Source organism: Lutra lutra, chromosome 10 (assembly GCF_902655055.1).
Source record: "Lutra lutra chromosome 10, mLutLut1.2, whole genome shotgun sequence".
Lineage (NCBI taxonomy): Eukaryota > Metazoa > Chordata > Mammalia > Carnivora > Mustelidae > Lutra > Lutra lutra.
This window is the reverse complement of record NC_062287.1, coordinates 96,755,557-96,775,943: the sequence shown is the minus strand read 5'-3', so window position 1 is coordinate 96,775,943 and position 20,387 is coordinate 96,755,557. Positions and strand designations below refer to the sequence as shown.

At 61.9% G+C, this 20,387-nt stretch overlaps 1 protein-coding gene across 2 annotated transcripts; it reads right to left on the bottom strand.

Moving 5' to 3' along the window:
* Positions 1–42: 42 nt before the first annotated feature.
* On the bottom strand, positions 43–18,998 carry MAPK8IP1 (mitogen-activated protein kinase 8 interacting protein 1). 2 transcript variants are annotated; one of them, XM_047690838.1, is made up of 12 exons: positions 18,793–18,998; positions 8,007–8,112; positions 5,836–6,147; positions 4,181–4,262; positions 3,070–3,882; positions 2,816–2,891; positions 2,054–2,226; positions 1,730–1,839; positions 1,528–1,644; positions 1,365–1,435; positions 1,135–1,233; positions 43–836 (listed from the first exon to the last, which is right to left on the bottom strand). In XM_047690838.1, exons 1-12 carry the CDS (start codon positions 18,891–18,893, stop codon positions 764–766), a joined length of 2,133 nt encoding a protein of 710 aa, XP_047546794.1. In that variant the 5' UTR covers positions 18,894–18,998; the 3' UTR covers positions 43–763. The 2 variants fall into 2 exon arrangements, with proteins under 2 accessions (XP_047546794.1, XP_047546795.1); XM_047690839.1 differs by lacking the exon at positions 18,793–18,998 and adding an exon at positions 9,243–9,666.
* Positions 18,999–20,387: the final 1,389 nt, after the last annotated feature.

Below are 20,387 nucleotides of genomic sequence, written 5' to 3'. Positions count from 1 at the left end.
GGGGGGGGGGGTGGAGGCGGGAGACACAGCCACTGCAGTCCAGACAGGAAATGGCACTTTAATAGTTGTGGCCAGGATGACAGGACCAAGCTGGGGCTATAGCCGAAGCAGCCGAGAGGCCCTGGCTGGCCTGGGCCAATCCGGGAGCCACCTTTTCCTGCCGGGATGGGGCCCTGCCGCAGTGCTCTCCTTCCCTGGTGAGGCCCCACATGTGTCAGGGGCCAGCATGACGGCCAGCCAGAGGCCACCCAGGTGACAGAGCTGGGAACAGGGACTGCACCCCCTCACACCTGCTGCAAAGTCCTTGGGAGGTGGCTGGGCTCAGCGTGAGCTCAGGGCCTTCGGTTGGGAGTTGGGGATGGGGCGGAGGGGACGCTGGCAAGTGGCATGGGCTTTGTCAAAGCAGGAGCCACAGCCGGAGAGCCAGAGGCCCTGGCAGAGAAAGCGATGCCCAGGATGGGCCAGAGCCCTCTGCTCTGGGCATCCTTCCTGGCCAGAGGCCTGACGCTATCCCCCCCAGGCCTGCCCCCTCCCAATCCCTGGGCAGCCTGCTTTGTCCTTCATAGATGAATCTAGTCCCATATATTACAATAAACTGCATTTGCCTCTCCCCAAAACCCCGCCCTCCCCCACCCTTGGCCAGAGGCCCCGACTTCCCCGTCCTCTGGGGGTGACGGGCGCCCCTCTGCTAGCGTGCTGCGTCCTGTTGGCAGCCAACTGTTCCGGCGCAGGCCCCGGGTGTGGAGAGAGCGGGGCCACGCGGCTACTCCAGGTAGATGTCTTCCGTGGGGCAGGTGTACTCCACGAACTGCTTGTAGAACTGCTGGAACGCTCTCCTAGAAGGCAGGCAGACACACAGGTGACGGGGAGAACACCATCTCCACCCCCTGGTTTTTCACCTGGAGCCTGGGGCTCCCTGGGCAGGGCTCGGGCTCCCCCAGACGGAGGGGCTCGGCTCGCTCTCAGCATGTTGCCCTTCTTGGGTCAGACCACCGCCGAAGGAAGGGCCTGACCCGGCGGGGAGCTAGTCTTCAGGACTGCCCGGCCTGGGCTCGAGGCCACGAGGCCCGCAGAGCTGGGAGGGGGCCGGGCGCTCGGCAGGAGACACATAGACACACACACACAGGGCCGTACCCCACAGACTCTGCCAGGGCTTTGGTGGATTCCTCGGACACAAAGACATGGCAGGCAAACCGGTGGTCAGCAGGGTGCTTGGTGATGAACCCAAAGTACCTGTGGGAGGACAGCCATCTGTCTGAGAGCGGGACAGGGGCGCAGACCCCTCAGACACACTCGCAGACCCGCACCCGACCGTAACGGCCCCAGGCTGCCCCCTCACACCTCATGGTGCCCCTCCCACTTACTTGTTGTTCTTTGGATGGTATCCACAGAAAGAGATGTTTTTTAACTGGAAAAAGTGGCTACATTTATTCCCCTACAGGAGGGAGATGAGAGGCAGGGTGTCATCAGCCCGCAGGGGCCACAGGTGGGAGATCTGGTGGGGACCCGGGGGGCAGAGGCGGTCACCTTGGCCTCCTGGGAATCATCAGCCTTGACGCCGATCTTCACGCCCCGCACGCTGATCTCCAGGACACAGCTGGACGGCGGGTTAAAGTGCACGGTGAGCCGGCGGGTGGTGGCGATCTGTGGGTGAGGGACGGGAATCAGGCACTGGGTGTCTGTCTCCCCAGGAGCGGAGGGGCCCAGGCGGGGGGCGGGGACCGGGTACCTTTTGCATAGCAGCACAGAGCACGTCGTTGCCCTTGTGGTAGGGAACCTGGACGGAGCCCAGGAACTTCACCCGGAACTGATCCACCCAGTCGCTGTTTTTGGTCAGGGCTGGAAAACAAGCATGAACTGAGGTGTGGCGGGGCAGCAGAGGGGCCCACCGCCCACAGACGTCCCAACTCGGCCGGGCCTCCCTTCTCTCCGAGGGAGTTGGACCTAATGTTGTCCCCTCTGTGAGGGCCCTCCCTGTGGCTTTAGAGTCACCTGGCAGCATGTCTGGGCAAAGGTGGGGCCCAGTGGTGCCGAGGAGGGGAAAGGACGCTACCTGCCATGTGCTCGGGCTCCTTGGTGACCTCGATGGCGTAGTAGGCGGGGAAGACGCCCCGGGCACCCGTGCGCATGTTGTAGGCCTCATACCAGTAGTCCTCAGCCTGCAGCTCCACCAGCAAGGGGTCGTCCACCTCCAGCTCCAGCTCGTCCTCGTGTCGAGGCACAAACCTGTCCCCCGCAAGTGCATGGGAGGAATTCACCACCGGGGCCTCCCCAGCCTGGCTATCCGTCAGCTCCCCCTCTCTCTGGGGGGCAGGCTGCCGCCAAAGCGGGACCAGTTCAATACACCTCCACAGAGTATCCTGGGCCTGGGCCTGCTAGTTCCTGGGGAAGTTCAAGATCACACAGACGGGCCCCTGCCATCCAGGAACTCGGGGGCTCAGGGAGGAAGTGCCCAGAGCCACTCGGAAAACACAGAGGTAACAGGAAGTGAGCGCTTTCCTGTGGAGGGCAGAGAGGGCTATAGCTATGCCTTGTACGGGGTTGGGCAGCATCTCTGCCAGACCCCCTCCCGGGCTCTGGACCCCCACCCCTGCCCCGCCAGATGGGCTGCTCAGTCCTGGGCCCTGGCGGTGCATCACAGGTAGCATGGCCTGAATCCATCCACCCGGAGTCCCCCCGGGTGCACCCTGTGCCCCTGGCGCTGGCGGAGAGACAAGTGCCAGCGTGAAGGCTGGGTCTAGGCCCCATAGTGACGGCAGAGGCAGGGAGGGGTGGCCCCACAGTTGCCTGGCCAGCCCAACACTGCGGCTCTTACCTGAAAATGGCCCGGTGAGTCTGCTCCTGCTCCTCCCCGTTGATGACACAGGAGAAGAGCCCGAAGGACTCGGCACCTGGAAGCGAGGGACCGAGCTGGAGAACGGACCCACTCCGCTTGCGGGTGGGGGGTGCAGGCAGCAAACTCTCAGTCCTGACACATCGAAGCGGACAGGCGGGGCCCCCTTCCAGGAGCAGCCTCGATTGGGTGCCCTCCCCCTCCCAGGTGCCCCAGCACGCCGGCCGCAGACTCACTGGAGGAGCGCGAGCGGCCGCTCATGAAGACGTTCAGGAACTTCTTGGAGAAGTGGACGTCGGGCTCGTCTGGCGTGGAGTCCTCGGAGAGGCAGGCGGGGGGCCGCGGCCGGGGGGCCTCCTCGTACTCCTCCCCGATGGCCGACTCGTAGGGTGAGGAGGCCGAGGCGCAGTTGTCGTAGACGGTGGCCGAGTCGCTCTCGTCGCTGTAGTCCCCGAAGCACGGCCGCAGGCTCACCAGCTCCAGCTGCGCGTGCTCGTCCACCACCAGCGTGTACTTGACCGAGTCGTAGGACAGCGCGCTGGTGTCCGAGCTCAGCGAGGCCCGTGGGGGCGGCGGCGGCTCCCCCAGGCTGCCCCGCCAGCCTCCACCCTGCAGCTCGGGCCGCTCTGGGGACGACAAGCAGTCGAAGCCCTCGTCCTCCTCGCTGATGGAGGGGTGCGGCCGGCCCGCCGCAGAGGGGTAGGCGGCAGGGTCTGGATCGGAGCTGACAGACATCCGGGTCTCTGCCGGGGGCAGGAAGGCAGAACTGGGCTCCGGGGGGTCCGGCGGCCTCTGCACCGGCGTCAGGTAGATCTCCTCGGTGGCCTCTAGCCGCACGTCGGCCTGGTAGTGGATGCGGTCTCGATGCGAGTGGCCCCGGCTGCTTGGTGGGGCAGCAGTGGGGCCACCGGGAGGGGCCATCTGTGTGGCGGTGCTGCGGCGGCAAGGGCTGTCAGTGGAGGTGCCTCGGTCCTTGGTGGCCGTGGGGCTGCTTGGGGGTGGCAGCTCATCGCTCAGGCAGATGTGCTCATGTGGCGGCGTCTGCTCCCCTGGAGGGCAGGCAGGTCGCTGCTCAAGGAGGGTGGCCTCACCCCTGCCTCCCAGGCCACCTGCCCTCTCCACTCAGCATGTGGGACACAGAAACCCAGGCGAGGGCTCCTGGGCCCCCGGGGGCTCTGGGACCAGTGCTCTCTCCCTCCCGCCCCAGCTGACTTCAGATGGGCCTGCTCAAGGCTGTGGGACGGGCAGTTTACCTCAGCTCAGCAAGATGGAGGCTGTCAGGGTTGCTCTCTGCTGAGGAAACTGAGGCAGGTGTAGGGCCAGATAAAGGAAATGGTCCTGACTTACCAGTCTTCAGGGGTGAGGATGACCGAGACACCCGATCCTGCCAACTGTGCTTCTTGCCCAGAGAATTATTATTCAATGTGTCCTGTGCAGAAAACAAAAGGCTCTTGTGACAGAAGGCGTCAACAGTACCGGGCACAGGGAGGCCCTGGCCCTGCCCCCATCAGGCCATCCCTAGGCCATGTGCTGCATGCCCCACCCCCCAACCAGGGCCTCACCCCCAACCCTCCTCGAACAGGCAGGAGGGGTGGCAAGTCACAGCCCTCCCAGCCCCGACCTATTAGCTCTAGATGGCTCTCCATCCTGACTCAGGGAAGCTGGCCAACCCTTTGTTGGGGAGGTGCTCTTATCAGCCTCCTCAAAGGCAGTGATGACCAATATGTGTGGTGGTAAATGGGGGAGAAGTGGGGGAGAAGCAGGAGCCATCTGGGGAGACAGCCGGACCCCCAGTCCCAGACACAGAGGCTTTACACAGTAGGTGCTCACTGCCAGCCAAGTCCTGGAGCGCTATGGCCTAGGGGGCAGGGACATTCTAGAAGTTGAAAAATGGATGAGGAAGGGTCTCTCAGCAGCTGGCCTGGGGGACCGGGATGAATCACCCAAATGATGAATCAATAGCATGGCTCTCCCACCCCTGCAGGAGCAATGACTGAGGAATGACAGATATAGTTGTCAGTAGCCTTCCTCCTGGATCTCTTGGGCTGGTACCCTGGGACCCTCTCCACCATGCCTACAAACAAGGCTCCCCACAAACTGTTCAGGTCCCCTCCCCAGGGAACACTCTCATAGGCCCTCACGGGAGTTTGGCTGCCAAAATCCACCCCAGACGATTCTGGGAAAGGCACCAGTCCTTTGCCTGCAGAACCTGCACCCTCCACCAACAGCCCCAGCTCCCTGAGCCCCTCTTCTGTACCTCTCCTCACTGGGCCTGGAAGACAAAGGGCCACAGTAGGCTCTCCTCCACCCTATTCAACCCTCCTTGGCATCCAGCCATCCAGCCCAGGGGCCCTGGGCCCCCAACTCAGCAAAGCAGCTCCGCCTCCCATGCCTCTTCCCCGCCTCCTGGGAATTCCCAGCTGCCCACATTTCCACCTGCCTGCTGCCTCTGAGCTCCCCGTCCCCACCTCTTCACAATTTCCCATGACATTCCCCCAGCAACGACCACTTTAGACTCTCTTTTCTCCTGGCCTGCTTCTGCCCTTCTCCAGGAGCCCCAAACCCTAAAGGGGAAACCCTGCCCCAGCCTTAGGTCCCAAGCTCCAAACCCTTGCAACTAGCCCTCAAAGCTCTGTTCTGTCCTCCTTAAGCCCCCACTGCTCTCCTTACCCAGATCCTTCCACTGTCCCTCTCGGTCCCTTCACTCCTTCAAACTCAAGGCTCCAAATCCTGTTGGCCGGAACTGGTCCCTCTCCCTTAAGGCAGATTCCACTGCCACCCCCCACCCCAGACCACCTCCCCTGGGCCGGCCCCCTTGGGAAGTCGCACCAGGCCGACTTCTCCCTGCCCTGGCCCGCAGGTCACTCTGACACAGCCCCTCCTCGCTCCTCCAGCCCTCGGGCCACGGGTGGGCAGCGAGCTGCCCGGCGCCCCCCACGCCTCGCGTGCCCGGCCTCCGGGCGCCGCCCCTTCAGCCCCGCCCCACGCCGCTGGCTCCTCACCTGAGACCGCGGCACCTGCGGGAAGAGGTTGAGCGTGGTGGGCCGCTTGGGTCGATAAGTGTCCCCGCCGCCTTGGCCCTGGCCTTGGCCTTGGCCTTGGCCCTGGCCGCGGGGCGCCGGCTCCTGGCGGGGTTCGGCCTCCGGCGGCCCCGCTCCCGGCCGCCGCGCCGCGCGATCCTCCTCGTCGTCGTCGTCGTCCTCGGCGCCGGGAGTATCCCCCGCCGCGTCGATCAGGTCCATCTGCAGCATCTCGGCCTGCAGTCGGCTCGCCGCGCCGCTGCCGCCCCCAGACAGCAGCCCGGCGCGCGGGGGCTGCGCGGCGCGGACGGAGGGGCGTCAGGGGGCGGGGCCGAGGCCGGGGCGGGGCCGACTCCGCCGCGCACCGCCCCCCGCCCGGGCGAGTCCATTCTGCGGCCGCAAAGGGGGAGGGCACGGGAGAGAGGCAGGGGCCTGGCGACAGGGGGCCGCGCCCTCCCGCCCCCAGCGAAGATGCTCGAGACCGACGGCTCCCCAATCTAGTCGGCGCCTTTGGCGGTCCACACCGCCCCCTCCCCACGGTGCCAGCCTTCCTGACTCTCTGCACCCTCCCGTTCCCTTGGCAACGGCCAGTGACCTCACCGAGGTTGTAAGCCGAGCCCAGAGTGAGGTCACCGCTGTTGCTATGGGGACACTGGGTCGCCAAGGAGTTCGGGGCCCCACAAGGGTTGGAGGGGGTAGGTTAGTATTTGAAGGGGGAAGTGAGGAAAACTGGGAAAACAGCCTCAGCCAGGCGGAGGGTGGTGGAGGGCCGCAGGGTGAACAGGAGGCCCTAAGCGCGGCCGGGGTGCGAGGGGGAGGGGCGAGTGGGGGCACCTGGACGCGGCACCTGTCCACAGTCTGAAGGCCCTCCAACCTGGGGTGTTCCCTCAGGCCATCCTAAACCTCAGTAACTGGAGTTTCAGCTCTGCCGCTAACACCTGGGCACCCTGGACAGATCCCCTGACCCTCGGATTCCCTCCCCAGTTAACTGCCTCCCGGCTTCCCAGGGAGGTGAGGACTCACCGGCAACAAGGTGTGTGAGCCCCCCAGAGCTTGTCTAAGGCCCCACAAGGTACACCTCCAGCTAGTACTGCCTCAGGGCCCTGGCTGTCGTAGGGACCACCCTCTCTAAAACTGTGCCGCTGTGTGTTGGGTGAAAGGGTGGTGTGGAATTCCGGAACAGGTGTGTGACCTTAGAGAAGCTACGTCAGGGCCCTGTTACCATTCCCGCCCTGGCTGGCCTAACCAGAGTGGGAAGGGTTGGGGCATGTGGTACTGCAGGGTCATCCTCACCCCTTGGTTTCCTCTTGCCTGGCAGAGCTTACAGAATCTCTGTGACAGGCAGGAGGTCACCTGGAGGCTGGCCCCCCACCCCAGCTCACACGGCAGCTCTCCTTTACTAACTATTCTAATACCACCAGGGTGGTCACCCACCCCCTGCTGGAGACTGCCAGAAGCTCTGGGTTCTGCAACCTAGTCCCATGCTTTGCCTCCCATGTCCTGGCCAGTGGCCCCTTCTTCCTATTCTGAAAAGACACAGGGGGATCCCTGTCTGACCCAAGCTCCCCAGATGCTGAGGACCTCCTGGCAGGATTCAGAACTTAGGGAATGGAGAGAGCTATCTGTCCTACATGACAAAGCCAGGAAGCCAAAAGCAGCAGCAATGCTGGATTAACCCTCTAGAGGGGCCCTCAGAACAGCGGGCCAGGGAGGGTCTTCGGGGCTGTGTGGCATGGGTTGGTGCAATGGCAGCTGAGGGAGCGCCTTGGCTCTTCTCTTCCAGCCCCGGAGCACTGCGGATTCCGCCGGACTCCACCCTTGCTCTGCCTCAGGCCCTCTGCCAAGGCCGCCCAGGAAAGGGTTTAGAGTAGGCCTGATCCTTCCTTTAACCCTACACCTGAAGACCTGCCCTCGCCCTTCTGGTGGGCAGTTGGGGTGCTGCCTCTTGCTTGAGCCCCCCTGGCAAAAACAGCCAAAAAATCCTGCTTGAGCTCCCCAAGATGTGTCAAACACTAAACTGGATGTGTTTTTTGGATGTCATTTCATTTTCTGAGGATGCCCTATAGAGATACGGGGGTGCCGTCACTCCTGTCCCGACCCACCCTGTCCCCCTTCCCCCCCTGCCCCCTGGGCTCCTGCGAGCCCACTCTTACCCGCAAGGACAGCGTATCTTTGCACTGCAGGCTGATGCCACACTCCTCGGTGATCTCTGAGAGGTCTTCATCCTCAAACTCCTCCAAGCTGATGTCATGGGTGAGCCTGGTGAGCACAGGAAGTCGAAGTTAGCAACCCAGGGGCACTACGTAGCCCACCGAAGTCTTCCTAGTACCTCTTCCAAGGGGTGGCCCCTCGAAGGCAGATCACGGCCCCCAGAGTGTGGGACTTGGTGTCCGCCTGCGCCGAGGCCGGAGGCAACAGGCAGAGAAAGGGGAGGTCCAGGTTACTCCCGCTCCTCCCAGCTGGGAGCTATCCGCTCTATTGCCAACCAGGAGGCAGTGCCTAGAAGGCCCAGCTGGTCAGAGCCTAGGCTCTGCCAGAGAAATGCCTCCTGGAGTCAAGGCAGGTGCCGAGGCCAGTTCACCCATGGAGGATGCAGAGTTGAGAAGCGACTCCAAGGGATGGCTGGAGTAGGGGGGTTCCCGGTGCAACCCCTGCAGTGAAAAAACCCGAGGAGCTGGCAGAGGCCCCTCCCCAGCCTCAGGAGAGTGCTCCGTGCCCCCCCCCCCAAGGAAGACCAATGCCTCTTGAGTCCTGGGAGCAAGTGAAGGGAAATCTGGTGTTAACGTGGTGAGTTGCTGCCTATCCCAGGAGAGGTTACACCCCCATTCTGGGTTCTCCATTTCATCTCTCCAACCACATAATCGCTTGCCCAGCGCACAGACCCTAAACAGAAGACAGCAGAGGGGTCAAGGGAGGCCTGGGGTTGGGGCTAGAGGGGTTGTGCACTCGGAGGACAAACCAAAGAACGTCACCACCATGACTCTGGCTGTGCTAGAACCCTCTCCCCCTGTCCCCTAGGTCCACTGTATGCCCCCACCCCACTGCAGCGACTGTCTGCTTGTCCCCTAGACCTGACTCACCACCAGCCCCGGGCACTCCACCTGGTTTGGTGTGGGTGGGATGTTTAGGAGAATTCTGTTGGGGGAAGTTGAGGCCAATTCTGATCCTCTTCTCCCAAATAAGATGAGGAGATTGAGGCACAGAGCAAGGGACACCCAGGAGTCCAAGGTCACTGGGGAGAGGTGGTGGTCCAGCCCCCAGGGGGACCTAGGAGGCCCACACCCCCTGCCTCTTGCCTTAGTCAGACCAAACAGAGACCCAGAGCTCCATGGAGCTGCCCCCCAAATCTCCCCCACCCCCAGCCCAACACCAATCCCTATACCCCCTACCAGCGCTCCCACTGATCCTCCAACCAGCTGTCATTGTCTGGGCTCGAATCCATCTTCAGCACCAGCTTCATGGAGAGCCCTGCCCGGCTGGGGGGCTGCAGGGCCCCAGGGCCGCCCTCTCATGCCCAGAAAGGTTGGGAGGCCAGGGCTCAGGGCAGGGCTGGGGCCTCGGGCCTCCACTGCCTGGGCCTCCCTGTCTACGTCCTGCCCGCTGCAGAAGCCCGGGGAGCTCATTAAAAATAGATGTGCCAGCAGAAGAGGCAGTGGCTGCCCACCCGGGCCCCAGCCCCAGCGCTTCCCAGTCCAGCCCTCCGCTGCAGGCCGCTGCCTTCCCAGCCAGGCCAGCAGTGGCGCTGAAGCTGCCGTGGCTGCCACCTCCCCCTCAGGATCGGGTTACTGCGATCCGATCGATGCCACCGGCTCCACCTGCCCTTCTAATGCCCCTGTCAGGGGCTGCGGTGGCCCTTCTCCCTGGCCCAGGCTCGTGGGCAGATGGCAGAAATCTGGGATGTCTCCCCCTAAAAGCCAGCCCTGATCTGCTTTAAAGGGCCAGCACCACATTCAGGGCGCCTGGCAGTAAGATGGGGGGCTTCTGAAATTCTCCACAAACGGATGCCCCATCCACACGACAATGTGCTCAGTCCTCACACCCCCTCAGGGAGGCTTCTGTGGGCCCGGGCGGCATCCACACAGCGGCGGGTGACCGAGGAGGGTCTGGATTGCCTCCACGGACAAGGTGGACGCGCGACAGAACCCTGGCATCCCCCAGAGTTTCATCCTTCAGCACCCAGGACGTGCCTATGGGCTCAGGGGGCTCCACAGCCAGGGCTAAGGGCAGACCCCTCGGGTCTGGACCTGGGTGTGGACCCCTCGGGGAAGGGCTGGAAGGCAAAGAGCTTCCTGTCACTGCGGAGTGCCACCCACAGAAGCCGGAGGGAAGAGCAGAGAGGGATTCTGACCAGGACGAGGGAGCTGGACAGACGAGCCCAAGGCTGGTAGGCTCCCAGGGCTGGGGAGGGTGTGGTGTGGAAGTTGGGGGAGGCTGAGGAGGGGCTGGGCTGGCCCAGACACCAGAGCAGCCCTACCCTCTGGCCGGCACGGCCCAGCATCTCGGGCCTGGAGATGAGAAGCCAGTGGCTGACACTAAGTAAGTGGTCAGCACACCCCAGCTGCCGGGACAGCTGGAACTCTGCCAGCATCAGGGAGCTACAGGGCCATTGGGCATCTGATCCAGAGGTGCCCTCGGGTGCCCCTTACTCTGCCAGGAATCCCTGCACACCTCTCTCCTTCTCATCTCTGCCGGGTCCCGGCTCAGCTCCTGTCTCTGCAGCCCCAGACCCCCACCCGCCCGCCCAGCAAACACCAGTCTGCTCCCCTCAGTGCCCCCATGCTGGAAGCACTCCACCCCATTCGCCACCCCGCAAAGCTGCCAGAAACCCCACCCTTCTGCCCCCACTCAAAACCCCCTAAGGTTCCCTGCTAGTGGTGGACTCCTTGGTTTGGCATTCAAGGTCTCCAGCTCTGGGTGTGACTGCCCACGCCTCCCACGCCTGCCTTCCCGGGGTCTAGTCCAGGGCTCAGATGGAGCCCCTGGCAGGCTTTTCAACCTGTGCCTGCTGGAAGAAGGCTCAGTTAAACCCACTCCTCCAGGAAGCCCTCCTAGCCGGCCTGTGCCATGCCTTACAGCCCTCCTGGCAATGCTCGCCGGTCCCCGGGCATTCCCTTACTTGTAGCTGGTGTCACCATCTGCATGGATGCAAGGCAGTGTGGAGGACAGACAGAGCCAGGCCTCCATCAGACACCCCACCAGGCTGCCCCAAAGGCGGATGGAGCTCACGTCGCCCACCCTCATACCCAGCAGGGGAGGCAGGCAGGCCCCCGCTCACCCAGCTCCAGCTGGACTGCATGTTTCTGGAGGCCAGAGCTGGGGAGGCCGTCTCGCACACACCAGGCTCTCGGAACACGCCTGGCAGGTGTTTGCCAAGGGACATTCTCAGCATCCACGTGCTCCTCCCCAACCCAAGCGTTCAGGGCATGCCTGCGGGGGAACCTTCTCGGCTCATCTCTGCACACCCACGGTCCGGGACGGCAGGTCTGGGGGCAGGCGGGGACAGCCTTGGCCTCTTGCAATGAAGGGCACGGGGGTGAACGGGGCGGTGGGGGGGAGCGCGGGGCTTGAAAGCCCGCACCAGGTTCTGGCTCCAGTGGGGAAGGTGAAGGGAGTTTCTTATCTGACTTTTTTTTTCTCCTACGTGAGGCAGAATGGCAGAGGGGTCACCACGGCAGGCTTGGGGACAGGACGCACGGGACCAGATACGGACGCCCTCACTTAGCAGGACTGGCCGCACCACCACCTGAGCAGCTGTCGCGCCCTGGACACCAAAGTGCCCTCGCGCTCTGCGTCTCCTTCAATCCTCTCCACCAGCCGGGGAGAGGGTCTGACTCGGCCTGTTATCCAGATGAGGAGCCCTAAGGCCCTGACAGAAGGTGCCGTGAGGTTATTTATACCTGCCCCCCAAGGGCGCTACTGGGGGTTCACAGAGTGGAGCGGCGGCAAGCTGGAGTGCTGTGAGGGGGTCACGACCAAGGGACAAGGGGAGGGACCGGTCAGGCAGTCTCCTTTGCAAGTCACCCCTCACCTGCGCTGTCCCTGCCCTTAGCTCCTGCTTCGAAGGCCCCAGATGTTCTGGGTCCTTCGTGAAGGAAAAGCTGAACAGACCCTTGGGCCCTCCAAGCTCAAGAAAGGCAACTGTGGGGAGGAAGGGAAGAAGAAGGAAAAGCTGGGGGGAGGATGGAGGAGGAGGAGGAAGGAGGGAGGGTGTCCCCTTCTGATGGGAGGGTACCCACATTTCCCCTGGAAACTGGAGCCCCGAGCACCAGGGGTTCACCTCCAGCCAAATCACATGACCTCGTGAGGACGGCTCCCTCACCTCCCGGCCTGGAGGCCTCGGAGGCAGCCCGTCCATCAGTCAGACCTGTTTGCCCGTCTGGGTGAGATGCCTCCCAAGGTCTCATCAGGTTGACATTTGGAGGCTCTGTGTCATGAGTTTGCTCTCCCGGGACCTCCCGGACCTCTGGAGTCTATGTTTCTGTTCGAGGCCCCCTCTTCCTGCACAAACCCTACCTCTTACTCCAGCGCGCCCCAGTCCTGTCTTCTGGCCAAGCAGCCTCCTCGCTGCGTTCTAAACATGCTGTCCCCCTCCCCTCCCCCGTGCTCCCCACCTCCTCCTGCCATGAGCCCTCCAAAATGAACAAACATGCCTTTGTGCTCTAATGTTTATTACGTGCCCATTTCCCTTCCACATGCCGTCCTGCCTCCCTGGCATCCTCGGTCCCCCGATGGCAGCCTAGCCCTCGCCAATTCCTCCTCCCAGGAGTGGGCTGGGTTAGGAGAGCAGGCAGCGGAAGGGTTAAGTGGCAAAGTGCTGAGGCTTTAGCTGAGCAGGGCCAAACCTGAGCCAGGCATTTGGCTGTCCAGAGGCCATTCCTGTCTCCCCGTTCCTGGCTCTCTGGAAGCCAGGTAAGGATGCCAGCTGAGTGACCTTGGTCCTGGCCATGGTGCCCCATGGGCCCCTCTCATGGCTGAGAGCATCTGTGGTTCAAGTGTCCAGCTTGTCCCTCTGCTGCCCTGTGAGTGCTGAACAGACAGCTGGCCCCCAGTGCGCTCGCAGAGAGGCAGGTTCCCACTGCCTGCTGGCTCCCCTATAGGCCATTCTCCACCAGGCCACCAGAGGCAACATCTGACATGCAAATCTGGTCTGGTCACCCCGCCTCAGCTCAGAGTCCCTTAGTAGCTTCCCCTGGCCTTAGGGAAAGGGGTCCAAATTCCCTGTGGCCTGAAGGCTCAGGAGGGCCTCCCCCAATCTCGGGTATCATCACCACCTCCCCACCCCGCCCTGCCGACCTCCACCCTCCTGCCCCACTGGCTCCCTCAAAGCCTTCCCTGATTTCCCTGAACTAGCACACGGCCCTGCTACTCGCTCTCTTAGGCCCACTTGCTGGGTTCCTGGATTGCTGTGACTGCACCTCTGGGTTTTGCCCCCAGTGGGGGGCTCCCCTCAGAGGCAGCACCATGTCTGTCTTGATCAACAAAGCAGTGCCTGGGAGCTACTTAATAAATGTTGACTGAGTGAACCACAGGTCTTTCTAGATTTTTTCCCTTAAAACTCCCTAAGTCAGTTGCCCTTCCAACTCAACTTTCTGAGTCCCCACCTACGTCAGAACCCGGGGTAGAATGTGCAGCCCTCTGCAAGGAGGTGCTGGCCGAGATGGTGGGGTTGGGGGAGCCCTTGGCTCTGAGTGGACGCTGGGCTCAGACGAGCTTTATTCCTCTAATCTGTCCCTCCCGACCATATCCACACCAGGGTCATTGCCAGTGAAACACCGAGGCCAACCCCAGAAATAAGTCCTCAGGGCCAATCCCTACTTGGGGTTATAATGTGTCTGATGGCTTTACAGAGCCCGGGGCTGGTATGGAGCCGGAAGTCTGAAACCCAGCGCTCTGGCTTTTGGAAAGCTGCGATGGGAAGCAGTCCCATACGCGGAAAGCTTTATACCTTCATACCCGAGAATGCGTATTTTGCATAACCGCAGACAGAAAACAACCAAATAGCTCAGCGCGGGATGGTGCGATTGGGTGTCCAGGGAAGGATCATCACATAGGCTCCTGGACGAACGTTACAAATTCTGGAGGGAACGTGGAAAATGAAGACTGGCATTAAGGAGCGAAGGGAATGCACGAGCCCATGGTCTCACGTGCGGAATCACGCGCACCCAGAAGCACGAACAGGGATGCAGCTAGGAGACATGGTGGGACCCAGGGAGATCTCTTCTCCTCTGTTTCCCAATCCCCCAGAAGCTTTCTGGACAGGGTGCACCGGGCTCCCACTTGGGTTCTGGGGCCGCTGGCCCTGTCGCGGAGTGCCTTCCTGAGGGCAGGGGGCCCTCGTGTTCCGCTTGGCACCGACTCCCTACCCTCGTGCGAATGCACGCACAGAGCCCGGGCCCTGGGACGTCCCATGGGATACCCCAGGTAGGAAAGGACCACGAGGGAGAGGAGGAAGGGCGGCGCTGGCTGCTCTGGGGGCCCGAGCAAGGCAAGGCCCATGGTCAGGGCTGGGAGAAGACACAGGAGGAGGGCCAGGGGGCAGAGGTAACATCCTAGAACGGCTAAGATCCCCTAAGTGGGGATGGTGGCAGTGACCCCATTTTGTAGGATCCATGGGGCCCCAAGCCAAGAATCCAGAGACCGACTTCAAGGATATGGACATCAAAGAGGTGGGGGGCGCAGACCCTGCGTGGCCACGTCCTGGCAAGTGAGCCAAGTCAACACTCTGGCCCCAGATTGGGGGTTCGCTAGGAACCGGGGCACCCAGGGCTCGGGGGTGGGGGGAAGGTGGCTCCAGCAGCAACGGCATTTCTGGAACCCCTCCCCCTGCTGGAATGTGGCTGCTGGAACCAGCCTGGCCCCAGTTCTCTCCCATCGCCCTGCTCTCTGCTGCCCCCTGGGTAGCAATGTCCTCTCTGAGGCTTTGGGGTGGGGGGACCTCTCTAAGCTGAGACTCCTCCCAGGGGCTCTGGCCCCAGCCCCATCCTCTCCAGTGACCCCAGGCCCCAGACCAATCCCTAGCCTTTTCGCTCCAGTTGGGTACCCCAGTGGTCACCAACCTCAGACTCAGGAGGTCTCCTACTAAGTTCCCCTCCCTGCCTGCCAAGCTCCTCCTCTCCCCCAGCGCAACCCATCTCCAGCACCATCCTGGACGCCAGCCTCCCCAACCCCTAAAACCAGATACCTCACCCACGGGGCTAATCCCTTCCACCCCCAAAGTCCTCCTCCCGTCCTCTCCCGCCCCTGCTTGTCACACGCAGGATGACCAGCCTCCAGGGGTCTCCCTGCCTCCCCGTCCACTGTACCTAGTGGCTCGCGGGACCTTCCCAAGACAGCGAGCTGATGCTGCCGTTCCTGCTGAACCTTTGCTGCTTGCCACCGACCCGCGGGCCTGGGCTCCCCTGGGCCCTGAACCTCAGTCACTGTCACCTTGTCTGCTAAGGCCTCATCTGTCTGTCTGTCTCCCCTCTATACAGACTGCACGACGTTAGGCCCATGACTGTCTCTGGAGCCTCTGTCCAGGGAGCCCTCCAAAGTGCAAATATTTGTTGAGTGAAGGGAAGGAACAGCCACGTGCGTGCCGTCGTGTGAAGAGAGAAATGAGGAGGTCTCTGTGCCTCTCGGGGGCCACATCTCTCATCCACCAGGCAGTACGGGGAGGTCGAAACCACACCATCCGGCCAGTCAGGGGGCCTGGGGTTGGCTACTCACGTGCTGTGTGTTCTGGGGGATGACACTAACCCTCTCCTGTCTCCTCCTCGGTAAAAGGTGGGGCAGTCAGGACGAGCTGATTTCTGGGGTCCCCTCATCTGCATCCTCCATGGCCCATCCACCCCCCCTCCCCTTTATCCCACCCACCCAGCTCAGTGTAGTCAAAAGCTATGTTTCTAAAGTCTCTTTTCTAGAGTTTTCCTTCTAATGAACATGTACCACTTGAATTTTAAATTCTCTTTTCTAACTGTGTAAGTTACAGAAGTAACCCATGCTCCTTGGAGAAGAAGTCAAATCATAACAGCGGCGCATCAAATAAGTGAAATCCCTTCCCCAGTTCCCCATCAACAACTACAGGAAACTGGCTGGAGCATTTCTATCATCAGAAGGGAAAAAACAAAACAAAACAAAACAAAAAAACCCCAAAAAAGAAAACACAAACAACCCACCCATCTATTGAAACCAACCAGCAACAAGCAGTTGCTCTCTCTCCAGCCTCCGCGTGTCCCAGCGCGCTCACTCCCTGCACGCACTCTCCCCCGCTAGTCCCGGGCTCTCTTTTCAGGGTGGCTCTGGAGTCAGACCGCCTGCATCCGAACCCCAGCTCTGCCATTCACCTAGCCTCTGGAGGCCTCAGTCTCCTTATCTGCAAAGTGGGCACAATGGCAATGCTCAGTTTACACGGATCTGGTGAGAATGAGACGCTCTTGCGCAGAAAGCCCTTCGAGGGCTCTGGGCAAAGTGAGCACCTCCCGGGGGCCAGCGCGCCCCGTCCTTATCCTCTCTGATAGCAGAGTCGGTCTGTTACCCTCCGAGCTCCAGGAGGCCCGTGCACACCTGATCTGCGTCATCACCCAGGGAGGCATTACTGAGCACCGACTCTGGGCTGGGCACTGTGCAGACCCAAGTTCAGGTATCAGCTCTTCTGCCTTCTGGAAGCTGACAGTGGGGCTGGGGGCATACAGAGTTAACAACAGCAGCCTTGCAGGAACACAGCTCTCCACAGCCCTCGAAACAGCCAACATGTGCCGTCCCGGGACCATCCTGAGTGGGAGCCAACGCTGGCATCATAGAGAAGAAACAGGGGCTCCAGAGTTAAGGGCCTTGTCTTGGGGCACAGAAGTAGGAAGGCAGAGCCAGACGGCAAACCCAGGCCAGTTGGATCCACGGCCCCACCAAAGAGCGGTGGGAGAGCCTTAACCACCCAGGGTTAACCCGAACTGGGCGCAGGGCTCTGTGAGGCAGGACAAGGGAAAGGTCAGCGGGGGCTGCTGGAGCAGGCAGGGAACGCCATGTGGGGCTGGAAACACTGCCCTTATTATTCCCAGAAGCTGGCCTTGTCTCCACAGCCAGGCCACGGTGTCCTGGAGGGCCGGCCCACGCCTTAGCCTTGGAGCACTGCTGGTCTCGCCCACCTGGCCCGGACAGAGCACTCTCTCTGGCTGGTGCCCACCTCATCAGTTCCTCTCACTAAAGCATCCATGAGAACCTGCTAGCCAGGGATGGGGTGGGGTGGAGGGCACTGTCTCCTGGGGATCTGGAAGCGGGTAGAACGAGGCAAAGCTATCCTCTGGGCCAGAGGCAGGGCCTGGAAGCTGAGTGCACAGAACACACACACATGGCCCCAGGCTCTGACTGGGGGTCCTCAGGCAAGCCACTGCCTTACTGAGCCTCAATCTTGTCATCTACAAAATGGGCAGACTGGTGCCCACGCCCGTGGGGGTAAAGGAACCTGCACTGGGAATGCTTTGAACAGTCACGAGCTACAGAAGCGGTCACCAGCATGGAGGGCGGACACTTGTTGAACACCGACTTGATGCACACTCAGGAATCAATAATCATTAGCTCGCCTGACAGATGGGACTGTTGGGTCACTTTGCTAGCTAGAAAGTGGTGGAGCTCAAATTTGAACCCAGGTTCCTCTATGCTATGCCACTGCAGAAGGGCCTCCTGTAGGCAGGCAGTATTTGCCTCTTGGCAGTGCGTGTCATGCCAGGGGGAACTGGTCTCAGGCTTCAGCCTCATGACTCGGAGGCACCAACCACAAAGGCCCCAGCCCGGAGCCCTCACGCTTGGCCTCCTCCATCTGGTCCCCTCCCTCTGGTCCTCCTGACTCCTCAGCTCAGGGCCTCCAGGGAGGTTTCTAGAGCTGATGATGCCATTAGAGATCCCCAGGGGTCCCTACCCACCTGAGGGCCAGGGAGCCAGCAACCCCTGGGTCAGAGAGGGGCTGGCGCCAGAGCCCAGCTGGGGCCTGGCTGGGGTGAGAGGCCCAGGAGAGGGGAAGGCGCCAGCTCCTTAGATGAAGAAACAATGGAGTGTAGGCCTCCTCCTAGGCTCTGGAGCAGTTATACCCTCCTCTTTCTTCTCTCCAAATGGGGCCAGGATTATGATGGAGGGATATCCATACCTTCCCCACAACATCCACTGTCCATGTTTCCAAAATCCACCTCCCAATACCAGAGAGTGGGCAGAGAGAGGGGTGAAGGGGAGCTCAGAGCGTGGTCCCGGGTACTTGGTCCAGCAGAAAACCTTCCACCCAATGTCCTTGGCTACTCCTGGGCTGTCCAAACCAGACTTCCCCAACCAGAGCTGGGCGGGCAGTCTCCTGGTTGAATCTGAGCCTTCTGCACCTGCACACACCTGACCAGGTCCGTGCTTGCCCAAATCCACAGAGGGTCCTGGCCATACCAGTCCTGGGAGTTAGGCCCCTCTAACCAGACAGGGCTGGGGGAGGGGCCCCGACTTCCTCCTTCCAGCACCAAGGTTGTCAGTTGCCCTGAGAAACTGGGACCCACGAGGCACCCCAGCCTGCTCCCATCTCTATTCAGAAGCTTTCGGACTGGGCATAAGCAAAGCCTTAGCCTGCCTGCCTCCTCTGGGATCTCAGTCCAGACCCCAGGCCCTGCCGCAGTCCCAAAGTGGGGGAGAAGGCGGCCTCCGCGCCCCCTCCTCCAATTCCAGCTCTGAATCTCCCAGCCTAGGACATGGAATGGCGGAGGGAGCTGCACCACTGGCTATGCAGCGGCTATCAGCCTGGACTTGAGGCTGAGGGGGGGTTTCTGGGGACTCTGTCCAGGGGAGAGACCCCATCCCCATGCCGCCCCCTCGTTCTCGGGATCGGGGTGTGTGCGTTGGGGGCTGGGGTCCGTTGCGGGGGGCCGGGGAACGCGGAAGCCGGGGCAGATCAGCCTGGGCTGAAGGGCGGGGCGCAGCGCCGGGGACTCTCACCTGAAATTGGGCGGCGACGCGATGTGCAGCCCCAGGAACGGGGAGGCGGCAGGCGGGGACGCGGCCCCCCCGCCCAGGCCGCCGCTCTCTCGCTCCGCCATTCTCCGGCACAGCCCTGGCCATCCGGGCGGAGCGCGGCGCAGAGGCGGCGGCGGCGAAGGCGGCGGCGGCGGAGGGGAAGGAGGCGGGGGCGCGGCGAGAGACCGCCGCCGCCGCGGGGTACGGCTCGGCTCGGGCGGGTGCGGCGGGCGCACCTGCGCAGGGCAGGGCGCGGCTCCGGACCGCGCGCCGCTCTCGGGACTGGCGCGAGCTCTGCCGCGCGCCCCCGGGCCCTCGCTGGGGTCTCGTGAGCTCCGCCCCCGCCCCGCCCCCGGCCCCGCCCCGCCAGCGCTCTCCGAGGTGCTGAAGTGGCGGCCCCCGCGGCCCCTAGGCTCGAACGAGCCCGGCTCTGAGTCGCACGCTCACTCCTCTGCCCTCTTCCCCCTCCCGTAGTGCCTTCGCGCCGTGGGGGTTCTGCTCCTCGGGTGGACCTAGCGCCTGGGTAAGAAGGAACTAATGTCGGGACCCTGGTCCCCAGGCTCCTAGTTGGTCCCCAGCAGCAGACAAAGAAGGCGGACAGGGAAAGTAGGGCCGTTGGAGGAAAGCAGAGAAAGGCGAGATGGTGTCAGGAGTGGGCTCCTAGAGCAAGCCAGGTTTGGAGTCAGGTCGTGTGAACTCACAGCCTGGCTTCCCAAGCGAATAGGTGGTGTGGCCCTGCATTAGTGACTTCACAGGCCTAAGTTTGGTTTTCTTATCTGTGAAATGGGGACAATAACGGTCCCTCTCATGGTTGTTGTGAGGATGAAAAGTGATACAAGTATGTTGTCAGCAGAGGCAGGGAACACCCCACCTCCTGCTAGGATCCAGGTCTCACCCAATCCTGTCCCCCTTATCTTGAGAAGACCCTCTCATGGGCTCTCCCTAGAGGGTCTTCTCTCTACAGATGGACTCTACAGCCCCAAACACCTATCAATGATGAATTGAACCCTTCCTCTTGGCTTCTCAGTTTCTCCTCCCTCACACCAGGACTTTCCCGGATTTCTCTTACTTCTCACTTAGCACCTCAGTTGCATTTCTTGCAGAGCACCTCTCTTTTGCAGCCACAGACACCCCATGGCTGACTTCTCATGTTCTAAGACTAGGAGCCAGCCTTTCCTCCTGCTGCCATAGTTGACTTCTTGAAATTTCTTCTCGTGGTTTTTCTGCTCCCTCCAGCACTTCTACCCCTGCCAGTTCTGGGCCATGGTTCCCTTCTGATCTCTCCCCTAGGTGGGCTAAGCCCATGAGTTCTTCTACAGAGCACAGACTTTTGGACACTCAAACTCTTGGCCAGGGCTAGGGCCCCAGCTTTGGTGGGTCAAGAGCCTCTGACCAAACCTTATGGGTCTCTCTGGCCTCCTGAGAACCACAGAGGCCTTGCCCTTACCTCTCTCTGAAGAAGGGACAGAACAAACTGTTTCACAGCTTTTGGGATCCCATTTGCAAATCTGGACCACTTACTGGTCATGTCACCCCCTCTTCCTTCAGCGTAGCACCCAGAAAGGAGCTGCAGGCAC

Excerpts from the sequence above, each read along its gene's own strand:
- MAPK8IP1 (XM_047690838.1), bottom strand. The coding sequence starts at position 18,893 with ATGGCGGAGCGAGAGAGCGGCGGCCTGGGCGGGGGGGCCGCGTCCCCG. Across the intron at positions 6,148-8,006 it reads AAGATACGCTGTCCTTGCGG|CCCCCGCGCGCCGGGCTGCT; the intron begins GTAAGAGTGGGC and ends CGCGCCGCGCAG. Across the intron at positions 2,892-3,069 it reads CGGCCGCTCGCGCTCCTCCA|GTGCCGAGTCCTTCGGGCTC; the intron begins GTGAGTCTGCGG and ends CCTCGCTTCCAG.